Source organism: Mustela erminea, chromosome 19 (assembly GCF_009829155.1).
Source record: "Mustela erminea isolate mMusErm1 chromosome 19, mMusErm1.Pri, whole genome shotgun sequence".
NCBI classification, from domain to species: Eukaryota; Metazoa; Chordata; class Mammalia; order Carnivora; family Mustelidae; genus Mustela; species Mustela erminea.
In genome coordinates this window covers 46,746,340-46,766,689 of record NC_045632.1, presented here as the reverse complement: position 1 = coordinate 46,766,689, position 20,350 = coordinate 46,746,340, and the positions used below count along the sequence as shown (strand labels likewise).

Here is a 20,350-nt window from a genome sequence, read left to right as displayed (position 1 = left end):
GTGTGGCTTACCTTCTCGAGAGTTTGTGTCAGGTCATCTTGGCATGCGACTGACTTTCGGGACAGTTCCTCATAGGCTTCTTTAGAGACCATGGTCTGCAGATATTGCTTCTCCTTGTGCACAGCCTTCTCCAGCTGGACCTGCAGACTCTCTAAGGCATCCTTCTGAAGGACTAGCTTTAGGAGGGAGAACATCACTATCAAGGTTCATGGCTACAGAGGAATTCTCTGTGTCTACAGGAAATGGACAAGAGCGAGGCTCTCTTCTCTCTGCACTAACATGCAGAGCAGTCTGTGATAAGGCCTCCACCCTTCCCTCACTGTTATAAAAGGAACAGCTGCCTTCCCAGGCTCTTCAATATGCCTCTCCCCACATTTCCCCTTCTAAGTTAGCAGCCCCCCCCCCCATACAAGGAGTATTGGCAGTACTGGGCTTTGATGTATTAAGTACATGAATAATCCCTTTCACAGAATCTGTAGCCTTTAATAAGGATTTGGAATTCAGTTCTAGGTCAGGAACCATGATACAATATTTCATTTGTACATTTTATACCTTCCTTAGTTCCTGACCTAGTCCACTATACTCGATGCACCATGAGAACAGGACTGTATGTGCTTTCTTCACTGCTGTATCTCCACTGCCTATAGCTCACGGCATGTTATATAATATGTGCTCAGTAAATATTAAATAATTGTTTTTGACTGAATGAATTATTTTTTAGGGCAATGTTTGGAATTAGGGATGCACTGAACATGTAGTTCTGATAAAACATGTTTAAAAACTGAAGTTGGTGTCTTAAACTTAGTAATGAGTATTCACGCTATAGTTAAAAAGAATTGAGATCTGCAGTTAGAGGCTGTGGTTCTTTCATTTATTTAATCGCTCTGAGCCTCAGTTTCCTCTTCTGCAAACCAGTTACTTTCAACTGTTTCATAGAATTTTAGTGATGATCAAATGAAGTTATATAGATAAAAAGGGCTTAGTAAGGTAAAAATTACTATACAGCTGTGAGTTTGGTCCTGAACATGCTAAGTAACAGGACATGTTTTTAAATACTTTTAAGTACAAGGCAGGGATCTACTTCCAGCTTCTGTTCTTTGGTATTTTATCTGTTCTTTGGTATTTTAATACACCCACATCCTCTATGTGGCCATCTACACAGAAACACACAAATTTGGGTTTCCTTCAGTAACTGCTCCAGGCTTGAAATTTATTTATTTTTTTACATGGAATTTTGAATATCTTCAAGTCTAGGAAATGGTGAGATAAGAAGTGTCAGATTATACTTTTGACTCTATATTTACATGTGCCGGGAAGGAAACCATTCTGAAAGATAAAATAATTTGGTCTTCTGGAAAAAGAAATGCATCTTTTTTGAGAACTTCTGAAAACATGGAGTCACCTGGGTCTGCCCAATAAACCAGAGGAATCACTGAAGAAATTGCAATTCACTGTAAGCTCTTGATAATTGGTAGCCAGATCAGGAAATGTCATCACAGAGGTGGGATAACATAAAGAAAGGTGGTGACATAAATCACAGGGATGTTAAAAGCTAAAACAGAAGCTTAATTATTTGATTTTGTTATTTATTTATATGTAATAAGTATATATCATTTATTATTTGTATTATTTATTTATTGTTTTTATTTAAAAAAATTTCCTGCAAAATATGGGTTTATTTGGGAGTGAAAGTGGATTATAATCTGGGACAAAGAAGCGGTGGCAAAATCATAGGGAAATCTGGGGAAGAAAGGAGCAGTATTTTTTTTAAGGAGAAAAGAGGTAAGTTGGGAAGGCTGTTATGAACCAAAAGTCCTTGGAGTTTGGAGACTTTATTTTAAACTTCTCTAACATAAGTGGTTTAGCTTGGAGAAAGATATTAAAAATCTGTAATATATAGATATTTATAAATTATACAATCAAGGAGTTTTAATAAAAGTTCTTATAAAGATGTACTCTCCCCCTTGCCAAAAGCATTAGGCCTAGATGGTTTTATGGGTGAGTTTCTCTAAGTCATCTTTGATTCCTTGCTTCCCCTCACATTCAGTCCATCATTAGTCTGGTCAATTCCATTGCCAAAACACATCATGAATTTGCTAACTTCTGTCTTCACTGATGCTATGCTAGCTTGAATGGCAATAACATCCTAACCGGATCCCTCACTTCTATACCTACCCTTCTCTGCAATGTATTTCCACACATTAGTGAGAATTATGCTTTGAAAACTTAGCTCAAATCACCTCTCCAGTGCCTTTAAGGAAATATCATCAATGTCTTTTCATTGCTCTTAGAATAAAACCCCAAATTGCTTAACAGAGGCCACAATGTCTACCCCTACCTATCTTTCTATTCTCATCCTACGCCCATATCCTCCTTGATTACTGCACTCCAGTCATACTGACCTTATTTTACTTCCTAGAACGTTCCAAGTATTGTTTTAAAAGAGTAATACATGACACACTGTCGGGACTCATACTAATATAAGGGTGGGCCAAAATTAGGATCAATTAATTAATTTTATTCATCATATTACAAAGAACACCATACCAAAACAGATGGATTCCATTAATATTAAAGCAAGAAAAGGATGTTATGTTGAACACCAAACTGTAGGTACTGTGCAATGCAATAAGACAAAAAAAAAAAAATTACAAAGACTTAGAGAACTGTTGTTGCTTGCAAATGAGATACAATCATCTACTCAGAAAATCCATAAGAAGTAACTGAAAAACTATTACTGCTTAGAAGTGAATTCAATAAGAAGTCCAAATACAGAATAAATATGTAAAATAAATTAGCTTTCTTATTAACAGTAATTAATTATAAAATGTAGTGGAAAAATGTCCTAGAATCAAAGAGATGAAAAAAAATCTCAAGATCTATTGCCTTCAGTTGGTAACTTTAAAAATTGAGATATGGAATATTGATGAAAGAAAATGCATTTTAGAATGCAAAACTAAGCCTCTTTCCAATAACCTGTTTCAACTGATAATACATCTACTATATTTGAGGTATGCTTTTAAAAAGTTGAACATGCTTATACACACCAAAAAACCCCTGCAGTCTCCTGATTTCTATCAAAGGAATTCTGAAATGAGTGCTTTTCCTTCCACCTTTACATGGCTATCTTTCTTTTGGCAAACATGATAATATGGCTATATTAAATACTGAGGTAATATCTCTTATATTCAGGGAGGTTCCTTGGGACGGGTCTCAGTGACTCAGACCTCAGCACTGGACCACAGCAAAGGAGAGATTTATATCTCTAGAGGACAAAACTCCAGAAATGTCAGTTTCTGTGCTATCTAATATGGTAGATACTAGCCACATGAGGTTATTTACCTTTAAATAAAACTAAAATTAGTTAATATTAAAATTAAAAACTCAGTTCCTTCATCATACAAAGCCATATTCCAAGCAGTCAACAGCCGCATATGGCTAGTAGATACCATATATTAGTAGAAAGTCCCATTGGCAGCGCTGTTCTTATACTTTGCATAGTCCATACTATTTTAAGATTAACATATTTTCTTCTTAAATTATAAAGGAATCAGAGCTGCTTTCATTTGTAACACAGAGACCACCTATCAAGATGCTATATTGGTTTCCTGCAGAAAGATGAAATCTATGCAGTTAGGGAAAGTATTGCCATTCATGATGAAGGGGAAAGAGGTTAGGTGTTTGAGCTAGATGATCCAGGTTCAAGTGGTGGTCCCTCTCATTGCTTATTCATTGGTTACCTTGAGCCCCAGCCTTTCTTTCCTCTGCAAAATGAGGATCAGGGTAATGTCTATCTTTTTGGGAGTCAACTAGATGGAAGGCATGTGAAGGGCATAAGTAGATGGTCAATAAATGATGACTGACTTCAAGCATGGTGCCTTGTATATGTCAGATGCCATTTACACTTTTCTGTCATTTTTATTTGTGTGATGACAAATGGCTGTCTCCCTTTCTACGCCCTTTCTGTGCTTTGGCACTATTTTTGGCAGTGTTCCCTAGCAAATTGCCCCCAACAATGGACTCACTCAACTCTGGTCTGAAATGTTGCTGTGGAATATCGCTGCCAAAGCCCAGATAGTTTGGGAGATCCAGCAGATATCAAATAAGACCTTCCACATATATTTCTTTGACTGAGCAAATGGTTGTGGAAGGGTTACCCCCACTTCGAGGAGAAAAGTGGAGCTAAAGGCACCACAAGATACACGTGGGCTGAGCATTTAGCTGCATTTCTGTGGTGGAGGAGAGGTCAGTGCTGATTTCAGGTCAAGGGTCACAGGGCTCACGTTTGCACTCCCTCAGGGTTTCTATCAACTCACCTCATTGTTTAGCTCTTGGATGACTTGCTGGGAGGCGTTTTGTTTGCTCAGAGAGGATTCCAGTTGTGCGGAACATTGCATTAACTGTGCTTTGACATTCTCATTTTCCTCCTCCAACATCCGCAAATTTTCCTTTGTCTGCTCCCCCATTAGAGAACAAAACCCAGAAAAGAGGTGTTACCTCAGACTCCCAGAGCAGCCTGCTCCTCCTTCCCACGCCCCCAGCTCCATTCTGCAGCCTGTGGTGCTTGGGCCTTCTCTCTCCTTCTACCTTGCCTTTCTTACCTTCCCTCCCTTCTCTTCTGAGGTTTGAGCACCCATGGCCTCTGTATCCTGCCAGGCTCAGTGGGGCTCAAGTCTTGCCCTGGATTCGTGAACCCAGCCCTTCCTGGACTCTCCTTCTCACCATTTTTTCTTTCCTTTTTTCCTCCTGTCGGAATGTCTCAAGCTCTTGCTCCAGCAACTTCTCCTGTTCTTTGCTCTTTTTCAACTGCTCCCGTTTCTCCTCCAGTAATCTTGTCACCTCCTGAAGCTCCTCGGTTAGACTGGTTTTGGCAGAGCCTTGCTCCCTGTGCTGAGAAATAAAGACTAGCCTGAAAGAGGATGCCTGGGTGGCTCAGTTGGTTAAGCATCTGCCTTTGGCTGAGGTCATGATCCTGGAGTCTTGGGACTGAGTCCTGCATCAGGCTCCCTGCTTGCTCTTTCAAATAAATAAAAAAATCCTGCCTTTTTTTGGTTTTGTTTAAAAAGAATGGCCTGAAAGACAGTCTTAGGCTGTATATTTTTGAAAAAACAAAACAACCACCCCTCCCCAGACAAAGAGAATGGCTGAGATAAATATGAGGCGAACCCGTTGGTTATTTAGCATGGATAATAAAAAAGTTTCCTCAGATGTCCAGCAATATTTTTTTGGTTCAATTAGATATACCAACTTACTTTATTTATAGATCTAGTTCCCACAGCATCAACCTTCTCTCCCACTTACCAAATCTTTCCACATAAAAAGGAATAACATGGAGGACATTAGGAGAAGGAAAGGAAAACTGAATGGGGGGGGGAATGGAGGGGGAGATGAACCATGAGAGACTGTGGACTCCAAGAATCAAACTGAGAGTTTTAGAGGGGCTGGGGGTGGGGGGATGGGTGATTCCGGTGATGGGGAGTAAGGAGGACATGTATTGCGTGGAGCACTGGGTGTTGTATGCAAACAATGACTCTTGGAACAGTGTATCAAAAACTAAAGATGTACTGTATGGTGACTAACATAACATGATTTAAAAAACACCCTCTTTAAATAAAGTTAAAAAAAATCTTAGAAAAGCACAAAAAGAATAATTCAGAGATTGAGGACTTTAAAATGACTGACAAGGATAGTTCTGAATCCTATTAAAAAAAACCGAACATTGTCCTCTGTTTTTAAGCTTAGCCCTTGAGAATGCTTATTATGGGTCGTGGGAACTAGAGCTAATAGGCTGGCTTAGCCTTCTCACACAAATGCTGGAAAATTAGTTTGAATGGATTGGTGGTAGCATCTTCCCCAATAAAGACCAATATATTTAATCTCAGGCAGAGCAGATGCTTGGGCTGGCAGCCTACTTGCCCATTATACCTGGTGTTGAAGGAGTTTTAGATGGTCTAGCAGTTCATTCAGCTTCATTTCCTGCTCAGTCGTGGTCTTCTGGAACTGCCTCTTTTCCTTTTCTGAATTTTCAAGCTTCTTCCGGGTCTCAGAGAGTTCCAATGTCAGCTCCTCTATCCGCTTCCTAAAGCAAAATGGCGACAAGAGGAAGACAGACTCCAGGGTCTGCGTTAGCAGATTGTGAGCCAGCTGCACGGGGCTTGCTACCTCAGTCCCAGGCAGCTGCTGCCGAGTCCAGACCCGCTCGCCAGAGACAGAGCCTCTCCCTGGAAGTGAGACAGTGGTACCTGTTGGGAGCGAGTTCCTCTCCAGCCATCAAGGAATCCTTCTGCAGCTTCTGAAGTTCTCTCTGCAGCTCCTGGATGGTCTCTGTCTTCTGCTTCTCCAGGAAAAGGTAGCTTTGCAGTTTCCTCTGCGCATCCTCCAGGTTATTCTTTGCCAGAAGGGTCTCTTCTTTGTACTGGGAGGCTTGCTGAGCTACAGAACCCAGCAGACAAGCCAGGCACATGTGTGTGGGAGAAGGGATATGCATGCGTGAAGATCTGACTCTCAGATAAGACCAGTTAAAAAGACTGTTCCTTCAATTTGTGACCTATTTCAATTTACAATCTGTTCTTGTTTCTCTCCATCTCATTATCACTCCTAAGGAGCTCTGTTAAGTCATCTGTCTTCAGCTATCCCCCAGCTATAGACTGCTTCTGGACTAAAGTTAAACAAATCAATATAAATTGCTCAGTATCTCTTATGTGACTCATCCTGTCGTTAGGGACAAATCCTGACCCTAATGGAGTTTAGAGTCTCGTGAGGGAGACATAACCAGCCCACGTGACCTAGAAAACCCAGTCATGTGAACTGTGCACTCACCGTGAACTCCTGTGAAACAAGATCAGTGTGGGTGAGAACAGTTGGGGATGGACTTACGGAAGGACAGAGATGCTGCTGGGCCTGGGAATAAGGAGGAGGAAGGGAATTCCAGAGGGGGGAAGCATTCGAGCAAATGCATAGGAATGGAATGTGGGAGGCAAGTGGGAAGAGGATGGGAAGAGATTGGTTTGACTGGGAAGGACAGTGGGAAGGAGTGCTGGAAGACTGCTGAGTGAGTGCATGGACAGGAGTGGGCTTTGGAAGATTCTGAAAGCCAGAGAGTGTCGGAGGCAGGCCACTGGCCAGGGCGGCCTCCGCCATTAAAAGATGGTGCCTGGCTAGTTGCCAGGTTAGGATTGCCTCGTGAGACTAAGCGGAACGCCCAGAGAGGAAGTAAACAGCATTGGTTGCTAGCGAAGTCGTTCGTTTACGTGCACAGCCTGATTTGCTCCTTTCTGTACCCTGCTCGCTGATTGGTCATGTAAGCGTATGTAAGTGTGTAGACTTGCGGAAATAAAGAGAGAGAAGATGCATCCGAACTGGGGCGTCTTGTCATCCTTGCGGGTCGAGGGCGACAAGAGAGAAATGTTTAGAGTTAAGTTAGTGGGTTCTTGAGCAGAGACTTGGCAAAAAGATTATTATAGGAAAATTGAAATGTATTAAAAGGAGAAGGACTTCCTAAAGTTTCTATTATTGTTTCTGTTGAAACATCACCTTTGTCTCCATCTTTCCGCCTGGGATGCTGGACGAAAGATGGTGTCAATACAGGAATAATGATATACCTTGGAAGAAGGAGGAGGAATTTCTTTTCTAAGCAGAGAAGAGGAAGTTCAGTTTGGGGAATGCTGGGTTAGAGGGGAAGGTGGATTGCCCAGGTGGAGCTACTCTCTAGGGACAAGAGTGACCACAGGGGGCAAGTAAGGGTTGGGGCTCTAGGTTTTGGAGTTGTTCCAAGAATGAAACTAGAAGGGGGAAGGCAGAGTTTAAGGGATGGATGACTACTGTCAGAAGAGGGAATGAGATTTGTGAAAGAAGAAGGGACTTGTTTGATCTCCAAAGATGGGAAAATGATGTTGAGGGAGGGAGGCCAAGACCACACTCAGACACACACGGTTACAGGAGGGTGGGGAAGGAGACCACGCTATGGACATCTCCCCGCCCCATTGATATGTCACTCACATAACATAACATTAAACACTTTAAAGCATACAGGTCAGTGGTTTCTGCAATACTCACAAAGATGTGCAACCATCACCAGTACCTAATTTCTGATTGTTTTCATCCCCCTGAGGGCAAGTCCATGCCCAGGGAAAGAAGTTATTAATGACCTCTGGCAAAGTAGTTTCAGCAGAGCAGCAAGGACATGATCCGTAGAGCAGGCTAGGCAGGAGAGAATGTGTTGGGAGGCAATAAAGGGGAGAGAAGGTGTCTAAAGGAAGGGAAGAATAAATTGTGTGACGGAGGTCCTGGAGAAGTTGGGGAGGAATGCAGAGCCCAGAAGCAAAGTTCTGAGCCCTGTCCTCCCTGTGATGGCGAAAGGTGAACTTTAGAGGACGCTGCTGGGGAAACAGCAGGCGTGAGTGTTCAGCAGTTCACCTTCCCAGTTAAGGGCGAGTGAAGGAGCTCGGGCGGGTGCTGTGATCCCTGTGAGATGTACCATGAGATCCTGACAAGGTCTGCAGTGAGGAGCGGGGAAAGGAGCAGGAAGTGGCCTTCAGAGAAAGAGGGGGGACTGCTCTAGCCCCGAGCGAGGGTTTGAAGTGTGGTGGGGACACCGTCTGCTGAGGGCCTCACCTGCCAGCTTCTGTTGCTGTTGGGCATCTTCGAGATTGTCCTTCAGCTTCTGGATCTCAGCTCGCAGGGCCCCACACTCTGCCCTGGACTTATCCTGCTTTGCTTCCTGGATGGTGCTTTCAAGTTCTGTTGTCATTCGTTGCTGCTTCTCCAACTCCATCTCCTTTTTCATGAGGCTGTTCTGAACCTGTGACAGTTCTTTCTCGAGCTCATGCAACATTTCATCTTTCTCTTGGAGGAGCTGAGGAAAGCAAAGGGTGACCACTGATAGAGGCCTGAGCAGCTCCCCAAGGAAGATGGGTACAGATTATCTTGAGCCCTCTCCAGCCACCATCTTCTCTGGCCTGGATATCACACAATCTCCAACCTCCACTTCCTGCCTTAAGTCAGTCCATTCCCAACGCAGCAGTCAGAAGGGGCCCTCTGGAAGCCTAAGTCCAATCTTGTTCTGCCTCTCCTCAAAGCCCTCTGCTGGCTCCATGTATTTGGAAAAAGGCCACTATCCTTCCAGCAACCTCCTGGGATGCTCTTGATGGTCTGGTTTGACCTCACCTCCAGCCACCCCTAACTCTCTTGGTTTGAGCTTGTCTCCTAGAATATTCTAAGCAGATTCCCACCTGAGGACTCTCGCCCTTGCTACTCCCTCTGCTTGGAATATTTTTCCTGAAGACCTCTGCCTGGGTAGCTCCCTCACTTCATTCAAATCTCTGCCAAAATGTCACCCTATCACAGAGGCCTTCCCTGACCACCCTGTGTGAAACAGGAACTTATCAGTACCTGGCATTACATTATATATTAGTTTTGTGATTTCTTTATTGTCTGTCTTTCTGTACTAGAATGTGAGCTCCAGAGGAATAAGCATGTTGCATGTGTTATTATATTCTTAATGCCTCGAGTGGTACTTGGCATATCACAGGAGCTCAAAAATACAGGTTGAATGAATATATGAATGACTCAATTGTTTACCCAGACTCCTGGCTGCGTGTGGTCATCTTTCCAGACACTTCCATTTTGACTAATGGATGCCCCCCTGCACTTTCAAATTGGGAGCCTGAATGACCAGCCAGTCAAGCAGTTGGATGATTTCTGCTATCTCTGATAGAAGTGTAGAGTTGGAAGTGCACTGACTGTATAAGCTTGCATTGGTTTTACAACATTTCTGTCCTTACTTCTATTCCTAGGTTTTTCCAGGACGTTGACTTATATTGAGAACTACAGATCTTCTAGGGCATAGTTCCATTAATATTTTCAAACGCCTGTATGCATATTCATAAGGTATTTGTAATTTTATACACTGAAATTCACTTAAAGTTCTTAATAAGAACTACACAATATTTAAAGCATTTCTTTCCACGATCAAGCATAAACAAAAGCATAACAGAACAATGCAAGTGTGTCCCGAACTCTCTACCTTGCAGGCTGGGAAAGTACCTCTTGTAGAGTCAACATATCTATGAAGGTCCCTGGATAATGGTATTTTATTTATTTATTATGTGCTATGAGAGGTCCCAAAGAAGTGCTCAGAACTGCCTCTGGGCCTAAAGCACCTGCAGTCTCATGCTCATGTGTTGTTCCCCCAGGTAATCCCATGGGGTGCAGAGATCCAGAACCTGCCCTGGACCAGGTCTGGCCTCACACCTGTCCTGTTGGCAGTTCTAACCAGAGAGCTCCTCTTGCCTTACCTTGTCTTTCTTCAAGCCCAGCTTCTGGGTCTCTGTGAACTGCATCTGTAGCTCCTGCAGCCGCCTTTGCAGGATGGAAACCTCCTTATCCTTCCTCTCCATATGGGCAGATGTCTCTTCCCGCAGCCCGTGCAAGTCCAGCTCCAGCTTCATCATGTCTATGGCGGGAAGGGACAGAGTGCTCCTTACTCAGAGGAGGGCTCCAGCTTCCTTCTGCCTCTCCCTGCTGCCCCCCACACCCCACCCTCTCTGGGTTTACCCTTCATGATGTTTTTCTTCTGCTCTGACACGGCCTCTAGCTCCATGCGCAAGTCCTTCACTAGGTTCTGATACTCCTCCACATGTAGGCACTGGCTGTCTTTCTGCTCCTGCAAGTGCTTCAGTATCTGGGCAGGTAAGATAGGACCAGGGCAGGATGAGCACATGGGGCAAGAATGCTTTCTAAAATGCCACCTGTCCAGATTTGGCAAATCCAGAGAGACAGAGAGGGGAGAAGTAGGTGCCAGGGACTGAGGGAGGGAGTGGGGGAATGACTGCTCATGCATACAGGGTTTCTTTTCAGAGTAGTAAAAATATTCTGGAATCAGTGGGGATGGTTGCCCAACCTTGTGACTGCTTTAAAACCAATGAATTGTATACTTTACATAGTGAATTTTAGGCTATGTCCATTGTATCTCAATTAAACAAATTAAATTAAATTTAAAAAGGATACATCAGACTTATCACCTTCATGCAGAATGTGTACAAAAGCCACCATTCCTTCTGCCCTACAACAACTGACATTGATGGAACACCTATCATGCGCCAGGCACTGTCTTAGGTGCTGAGGGCCATAGAATAAGAAACACAGAAACAAATATTTGACCCCATGGAACTGACTTCATAGTGGGGTGAGACAGATAAAGAGCATAAGTGGTCACCTGTAGAAAATGTTAACAGTTGATATGTGCTATAGAAGAAACAGGTGCAGTTCCAAACTTTGGCTGTAAAACTGAATACTGCCAGACACATTCACTGGGACTTGGCATATATTACATACAGGATGCTTGTAGCAGGGCCAATCAAGTTCACACAAATATAAACATATGATATAAAAATAAAAAATAAGCAAGAAAACCCAGAATCAAACCCAACGCAACTTGACACCCCCCAGGCACAAATAAGCAAAAGCTCTCCCACCTTTTTAATGTCTTCACAATCTTCTGAGGAACTAGGAGGATGTCTGTGTGTGGCTGTATAGGAAGCAAAGTCTGCTTGTAATTTTATCAAAGCCTCTTCACGCTCTAGAACCTGCAAATGAGTGTGGGTTAGTTATGCTGAATGATCAATGTAATGTGATTATTACTAGTATGATTTTTGGCAGGGTGTTCTTTTTTTCAGCCCAAGTTTGTTATAATACTAAGTAATTCATCACAAACTTCCTGTGGGGTTGCAACAGAGGAGGAATTAGGTTCTCAATCTTACATCAAGTCTCAGTAAGGCATAGACAGTGGTTTGTCTGAGTCTGCCAGTGGCCACATTTTGGACTCCTTCCTGAACCTCTGTGTGTTCCAGCTTATGAGGCAGAATGTTCTCTAAAAGCTGTGATGGAAAGACATCTAATCTATCAGAGGATGGGATTCAAAATTCAAGTATTAAAGAAGGAAGTTTTTATGGAATGCATGGATGTGTATGTACTTAAGAAAATTAAAAATTATGAAATTTTTGTTCTTGGTTTAAAATAATTCAAACAAAACACAAGCATCAAAAAAATAAGTGAAATCTCTCCACTTACTCTCCACTCTCATTTCTAGTAAGGGGTGGTGAGCACTATAGGCAATTTACGGTATGTACTTCTATATTATAAACAAAGACTTTAAAAAATGAAAGTGGAATTGAACTCTACATGGGATTTTGCAACCTTTTCTCAACAATAGCTCACAACCCCATTTAATTCTTATAGTCTGCTGAATCCTTTTTCTTGGCCGCATATCATTCTACAATATGTAGAATGTTTCTGTTTCTTTAACCATTTTTTTTTAAAATCTATTCAACCATTTCTCTATTGATGAGCACTTAAGTTGTTGTGATAGATTTGAAGTCTCTTTAGAATCTCAAACTTAGTGTGGTTTGGGGGCATGTAACCACAGAGATGACGAACAAAAGGTAGGGGCAAGTCTATATAAGACATTTGAGCAATCTTGCTGACAGAAATAACTTTAGGTGACTCTTTTTCCCTCCTTTGTTTCTTCATGGGTTTATTTTTGGTCTCTCAGAAAAATATTCTAGAAGTCACTTACCAAAGCATTGCTGCAGGCTAATTTATTTCGAAGTTCCTGGATTAGATCATCCTGTTCAGAGACCTTTTGCCAGACTTCAGACAGTCGTTTCAGGGTCTCCTGATGCTCTTGAATCATGCAGGAAGATGTGTATATACGCACTTTTGAATGGTCACCCTTATTCTCAGTCTCCTGGGATATTCGGAAATAATGAGTTGGTTTTGTTCATACTATTTGAGTTAACTTCAGAATGCCATGTGCATGGAAAATCTCTTAGATCTACATTCTGAAAGTTCACGTTCACATATGTGAATCACAGCTTTCTTACTAAAAGAAAAAATTAACAAGTCCATATGCATGGTTGAAAGTTCAAAGAGTTCACAAGAGAATATACTGTAAAGTTAGTCTTCCTCCCTCTTGACCCTCCATGACTCAAGTCCTCTCCTCTGTGACAGTCTATGTTACCATTTTGGGGGGTATCCTTCCAAAGATATTTTATGCATCTTTGTATATGCATATATGTATATATATACATATATGTATGTATATATATACATATGTATATAACCCTCTATTTTTTCCCCTGCACAAATTAAACTCTTCTAAAACGCTATTCTAACATTATGTTTGCACTTGACAATTTATTTAGGATATTTTCCATATTGTCACTTTTATATTTATCTGATTTTTCTTTTAAAATTAATATCAAATTTCACAAGTAATATATATATGATCTATCTAAAACAGTATAACATTGTGGGCAAGTCTAAATTTCTCTTTGACTGAACTACCTTTAATCCCATACTTGCTGTATTTTCCAGAGATGAGAATTTGTGCGCATACTTCTAGAACTTTATCTATACACTTACATACATAATAAGGAATTTGTAGAATACAGATGGTATTATGTTGGCCTTTTAAAATATAAAAATAGATCTTTTTCACTCAAAAAGATGTATTAGAAATATATCCAGGTTAGTATATGTACTTCTAGCTATTTTAAATTGCTTTTCAATGGGTTTATCTAATTTCTTATTGATGGGAATATCAATTGTTTCCAAGTTTGTTTTCTAAAATGAAGTTGAAATGAATATTTTTGCACGTAAGTCTTTGAGTACTTATTCTGGTATATGTTTGGATTAAATTCTTAAAGTGGGGGGGGTGCCTGGGTGGCTCAGTGGGTTAAAGATGCTGCCTTTGTCTCAGATTGTAGTCCCAGGGTCCTGGGATTGAGCCCCGCATCAGGCTTTCTGCTCAGCAGGGAGCCTGCTTCCCCCTCTCTCTTTGTCTGCCTCTCTGCCTACTTGTGATCTCTCTCTGTCAAATAAATAAATAAAATCTTTTAAAAAAATTCATGAAGTAGGACTGCTAAGACATATTTAAAATTTTGGTAGATAGCACACCATTATCCTTCAAGAAATTATACCAATTGACATTCCCATTAGCATGAGTATGCCCATTTTCCTAGAACCGTTTAAAAAATTTCTTTCTCAAAAAAAAAAAATGTCTTTCTTGGGAGAAAAACCATGAGAGACTCTTAATCTCACAAAAGAAACTGAGGGTTGCTGGGAGAAGGGAGGTAGGGAGAGGGTGGTTGGGTTATGGACACTGGGGAAGGTATGTGCTATGGTGAGTGCTGTGAAGTGTGTAAAACTGGCAATTTACAGACCTGTATACCTGGGGCTAATAACACATTATATGTTAATAAAAAAATTTTAAAAATGTCTTTCTCTAGGTCATCTGAAATCATGTATGAGGGTTACTACATGCACATGGGTCTGCACCAACAATGAAGTGAACTGATTTAGATAGCCAGAAAAGAGGAAAGAGTTACAGTTTGGAGAGTAGATCTTTCCCATTAAACTTGTGTCCTTAATTGGGCTTTTCCAGGCAAAGTTAGAAATAGTTTATGTTCACTTAGCATGAAAGCTACCCAGAGCAAGCTGTAGAAGGGTCAGAGAGAAATCTAAAACTGACCATAAATAATATTCTTATAAGTAAGTTAGTGTGTAAGTGGGCAAAAGAATGGAAAATGACAGAAAAGTTAAGGAACAAGAAGATGATATCTAGAGGTCCAATGTCTTCTTTTAAAAGATTTTATTTATTTATTTGATATAAAGATAGGGAAGAGAGAGCACAAGTAAGCAGAGGAAGAGGGAGAAGAGGGCTCCCTGCTGAGCAGAGAGCCCAACGCTGGGCTCAATCCCACAACCCCAGGGATCATGACCTGAGCTGAAGGCAGATGCTTATCCAACTGAGCCACCCAGGTGCCCTTACAGGTCCAATGTTTTAATACCACAGGATGAAAAATAGAAATTAATTTTAAAGTAATAGAAGAAAAATTCCCTGGGTTGAAGAAATTATCGATCTTCAGATTAAAAGTGTCGGTTAAATGTTGAGAGGCTTAATAAAAAATAAACTAAGAAACCTTGAGTCTAAAACCCTCCAGAATTCCAAGAAATAAAACTGGCAACTTACAAAAATGAGAAACATCAAAATCTAACAATTCCTCTTTAATACTGGATGGTACAAGACAATGTAGCAATAATTTCAAAGAGTTAAAGGAAGGTGTTCCTGAAAGTTTATATACCCAGCCAAACTAGCAATTAGGAATGAAGACATGATCTTTTTCAGACATGTAAATACTGAGAAACCTAGCCACTCACAATTGTTTCTGGAAGAATGAATAAACAAAAGTCCAAGAATTTAGAAGTGTTGGAGTATATTGCTTAAGTAATGATTAAAAATTGGTTTTATTTGTAATCTTAAAGAAATGCATACTTTATATGTTATATAAACAGTTTCAGAGATTAAAAGAGAAATAAAAACCTTCTAACTCATTTATCTTAGGGAAGCATAATCCAGAAACCAATACGAGATGAGAGCACAAGGATTTGAGTAAGCAAACTAATCTCATTTCTGAAAAAAAGATACAAAAAATAAAACTTTAAGCAATTTAGTATAACAGTTTATTGTAATATAATGATATATTGTTATTATTAAAATAAAGTAAAATAATAAATAAAATAAAATAATATATCACAATCAAGTAAAGTTAATTTCAGGAACATAGAGATTGTCCTATAAATGAAAATCTATTAATGTAATTCACTTCATTAAAGGGAAAACCTCTATGACAACCTTGATAGCTGCTAACAAAAACATCTGATGAAGTTGAACATTCATTCCTGACAAAAATTCTCAATGAACTACATATAGACAGTCACGCTTCCACTTGAAAGAGAGTAATAACAAGCATCCAAGAACAAACATACTTATTAGTGAAATAATAGAACCATTTGCTTTAAAATGAGAAACAAGGCAAGGATGTTATAATTCAGCATTGTTCTGGGGTGTCCTGGTCAATGCAATAAGATGCAAAATAAGTTGTATGATTATTGAGAAGGAAAGCAATTTAGAAATACCAAGCAGTCCACTGAAAATCTGGTCAGAGAGCTTAATAAGGTGATTGAACAAGAGTTTTCCTATACCTCAGAAATAGTTAATAAAATTAAATGTATACAATCTCATTCACAAAATCAGTAACAACTATAACATATCTAGGAGTAAACTTAGCAAGAAATATGTGAAATCTATAAAGAAAAGTATAAAATCCTATTAAAGGGTGCCTAAGAAAACTTAAATAAAAGTAGAAGCATGTCATGTCCCATAGAATATGCTAATTCCCCCAAATTAATATATAATTTGAAAGTAAATGAACATAAATCTAAATTTCGCCAAGAAATATTTGGAAGTCAAGAACAGGGAAGGAGGACCTACTTTGAAGGAGCTATCAAAACCTATCAGTTAAAGTCACTAAAAACTGTGATCTTGGTGCAAAAACTGGCAAATAGATCAAAAGAAGAGAGTTCAGAAAGAACCACATGTACATGGGGATCAGCATATATACTGAGTTGGCAATTCAAATCAGCGGGGAAAGTGTTCAACAAATAGAAGTGGGACTGCTGGAGACACCTTTTGGTAAACATAAATTATGTGTATCTATAGCTATATATCTACATATATATATAGGCTATCTATCTATCTAGCTATCATCTATCATCTGACTATCTAATCTATCTATTCATCCATCCATATCAATTCCAAATGGACTAAAGATAAAAATGTAGAAATACCAAAATATAAAAGTGCTAAAAAAATGAGGTAAACTTTTGTAATCTTGGGGGGTAGAGAAGGCCTTCCTAAGCAAGAAATAAAACCTAAGGGCCCCTGGGTAGTTCAGTCGGTTGGCTGTCTGACTCTTGATATTGGTTTGGGTCATGATCTTGAGGTCATGAGATCCAGCTGTCAGGCTCTGTGCTCAGTGGGGAGTCTGATTGGGATTCTCTCCCTCTGCCTTTGCCTTTGGCCCTCTCCTGCTCTCTTTCTCTCTCAAATACATAAATCAATCTTAAAAAAAAAAAGGAAAAAGCCCTCAAAATCTATAAAGGAGGACTGAAAGACTTAACTCCATAAAAATTAAAAAATTTCTGGGGCACCTGGGTGGCTCAGTGGGTTAAGCCGCCTGCCTTTGGCTCAGGTCATGATCTCAGGGTCCTGGGATCGAGTCCCGCATCGGGCTCTCTGCTCAGCGGGGAGCCTGCTTCCTCCTCTCTCTCTCTCTGCCTGCCTCTCTGCCTACTTGTGATCTCTCTGTCAAATAAATAAAATCTTTAAAAAAAAAAGTTAAAAAACTTCTGGATGGTGACAAATACCATTAATAAAGTAAAATGAAAAGTTACAAACTGGGAGAAGATACCTGTAACATACGTAGTAAAGCATTATTACCTGTAATATTAATTAAGACACTCCTATAAGTCAATACAAAAAACACTAAATACCCAATATAAAAACTGGTTAAGGATTTAAACAAGTAATTCATTCAAGCCGAAATCCACCTGACTGATACACTCATGAACAGTGCTCAATACTTTGTTAGTGTGGGGGGCACTGTGATGTGTCCCCTTCAGCAATGAAGGACTTACTCCCCCAGCTGCTGGGAGGGCTTCCCAAGACAACCCTCAGCTCTCAGCCCTTTCTGGGGATTGCCTGGGCTGAAGAAAACTGCTCTGCTCCAAGTCATGCCTCTCCCTAAGGGCAGATCACATCCATAACTGATCAACACGGAGGAAGAAGGCCAGCTCCCTTCTCCCTAATTTGGGACCCCTTTGTATGTCCATCCAGCCCCCAGAGCTTCCACAAGGACTGGCTGAGGCCTTTGTTGGGACTGCATTACAGCTCAATTTCTCCCTCTGCTCCCTGCTTCCTTCTCCTTCTTTTCACAGGTATTGATACCAAGGGCTCTCTCTCTAAAAAATGTACTGCATGTCAATCTGTGTCAGAGTCTGCTTCCTGGGGGAACCCAACCCACAACTGTTAGAATGAAAGGAAATGAAAACTGTAATGAGGAAACTTGTTTTTTGTGTGTGTTTTTTGTTTTTTTTTTTTTTCCCCATGCATCAGTTTAGCACAACTTAAAATGACTAAAAACATACCATGTGAGTGTGGGGAAGCAAGTTCCCTTAATTATTATTGGTAAAAGTGTAAACCGGTAGAAGTATCTTTCATTCAATTTAGAAGTATCTTTTGACATTAAAATAAATGTATTCCTTGACCCAGCAATCCCGCTTCAGGAAATTCTCCCGTAGGAATAAAGATGTCCATTACATCTTGTTTGTAATAGACAAAATAGGTCAGCAGATGGTATAGTCATACCATAGAATACAAGGTAGTTACTAAAATTGTCAAGATATATATTTAAAAAGCAAGGTATAGAACCATATTTATAAAATGACCCATTTATGTAATAAGAAAACCCTAACCATTTATATATGTAACTGTATAATAAAAGACTGAGGAAGATTCCCAACAGATTATTCAAATGATTATCTAAAGGGAAGAAAGTAGGGTAGAGGAGGCTGAAAGCAGACTTTTACATTTAATTTCTGTGATTCTGTCTAGGGAACCTACATTGTTATATTACTTCTGTAATTAAAAAAAGCAATTAAAAGAAAAAAAAAGATTCAGGCATTTTTTCTCTGCTTTTGTTACCTTTCATGGACTTCACCTCCTGTTTGATCCTGAAGTCATGGTTTGCATGAGTCCTGTGACCGAGAAGAGCCCCCCAGCCAGAACCTCATGAGAACATGGAAGATTGGAGAGTCCATTTGGTATTTTGATTTTTGCCTTATTTGAAGTGGTAGCACTTTATATTAAGGAGCCTCAAAATTCTTAGGGAGGAATCTTAAAGGAGATGTGAAGGTTGGAAGTTGAAAGCTGGGGGCTACAAAGTTCAAGGGAAGGAACGACATCTGGTTGGAGGTTTGGGTTTCCCTCAGAGAAAGCAGGGACTGTTACCCGGTGACCACCTGGGAGCAGGTCCACTTGCTGGAGCTCCTAGGCAGAGTGGCCTGGTGTTAGGCCTTACCTGACCGACGATCCCGCTGAGCTCCCCCTCCAACATCTTCACTTGGCACTCCAGTAACTCGATGTTGCTCAGGGAAGTCTGGTATTTATCCCTGTAGAGGCTTAAACTCCTTTCTAGGGAGATGATCTTGTCCCCGGCCAAAGCAAGTTGTTCCTGGGCCAAATGAAGCTTCTCGCCCGTGTTCTCAGTATGATTCCCCATTTCCTCCTCATAGAGAATCACCTGTTGGTAAAGGAATGAAACCGCATTGAACTCATGGAAACATCGAATGAGGAAAGGGTATGGCTACAAGGACCCCACGCAGAGGAGTCTTAGGTCTTCATTAGAAACCTAGAAGTACGGAATAGGCCCAGCACAGATGTAAAAGCTACAATATATAATATCAGAATGTTAATGATTAGAAATTAAAACATAAAGATCGTCCGATTCGGACGGTAAGCTTCCTGAAGGCGGGGACCACTGTCTATTTCGCATCTGTCTGGCATGCAGTGAAAAAGTCAATAAGGACTTGTTAGTTGCTTAGCGGGAATGAGTCTGTATAGCTCCATTTTTTTTTTTTAAAGGCTTGAAATGCCCACGTTCTTTCCTTCCTAGGTATTCTCTAGAGATCTAATTTAGAAAATGTGGAGCCCCTCGTGCACACAGCAAGTTCCTAAGAGATTGAGGGGGAACAACCCCAAGTTCCTCTGGGACTTGGATGGTTCTTATTTAGCCTGTGTTCTCTTCCCAATCTTCAGCTAATCGATTGATTAGTTGACAACAGACAGTTATTTATTGAGCGCTCTTAAACAATGTCTTGGTGTGCTGGAGGATATATACCTATTAGACACAGGCTCCTCCCTCAAAGAGTTTACAAACTCTTTAATTTGGGGGAGGTATGATTTATAATCGGCAAATAACTATATATAGCTCACTATGGTCAACCGAATGGCCAGATTTACATGTACTGAAGGAGTTAAGAGCAGGAGAGTCATCAGGAACGTTTCATTTTGGTTCAAATAGTTCACTGTTGAATTGGATAGAACTCGTTCCATCGGTTCTAAGCTAATTATGCTTGCTGCCTGCCATCTGAAGTTCCTCGTAGGAAGAGGTCATTTAGTTCGAGGTGTTGATCAGAAAAGGGGAAGACAGAAAGAATATTTTATATTCAAATGTTTATAACAGAAGCTATCAGTGACTCTCTCACATTCTGAAGGCATTCACCGTTCCTTTGAATGCTAAACCCATTCCAACCACAAGCATCTTCAACTCTTTGCCTGAGGGATGCTCTGGCCTCAGGAGCCCACTCCCGCAGAGGAGCAAGACAAGGCAGGTTACCAGTATGGGGGAGTTAATACCCCCAGGAGCAGCCTTCAAGCAATGACTGGGTG

General features: G+C 40.6%; 1 protein-coding gene across 2 annotated transcripts in view; it reads right to left on the bottom strand.

Annotated features, from left to right (window-relative positions):
- PMFBP1 (polyamine modulated factor 1 binding protein 1) overlaps nucleotides 1-20,350 on the bottom strand; it is a 164,378-nt gene that overhangs the window by 11,268 nt on the left and 132,760 nt on the right. For both annotated transcript variants that reach the window (XM_032323522.1, XM_032323523.1), the window contains 11 exons: nucleotides 18,981-19,202; nucleotides 12,575-12,745; nucleotides 11,475-11,585; nucleotides 10,555-10,681; nucleotides 10,296-10,453; nucleotides 8,614-8,854; nucleotides 6,243-6,432; nucleotides 5,926-6,079; nucleotides 4,723-4,890; nucleotides 4,317-4,454; nucleotides 12-176 (listed from right to left, as the gene is read on the bottom strand). In XM_032323522.1, coding sequence (XP_032179413.1) covers nucleotides 12-176; nucleotides 4,317-4,454; nucleotides 4,723-4,890; nucleotides 5,926-6,079; nucleotides 6,243-6,432; nucleotides 8,614-8,854; nucleotides 10,296-10,453; nucleotides 10,555-10,681; nucleotides 11,475-11,585; nucleotides 12,575-12,745; nucleotides 18,981-19,202 — 1,845 coding nt within the window. The remainder of the gene's footprint in view (nucleotides 1-11; nucleotides 177-4,316; nucleotides 4,455-4,722; nucleotides 4,891-5,925; nucleotides 6,080-6,242; nucleotides 6,433-8,613; nucleotides 8,855-10,295; nucleotides 10,454-10,554; nucleotides 10,682-11,474; nucleotides 11,586-12,574; nucleotides 12,746-18,980; nucleotides 19,203-20,350) is intronic.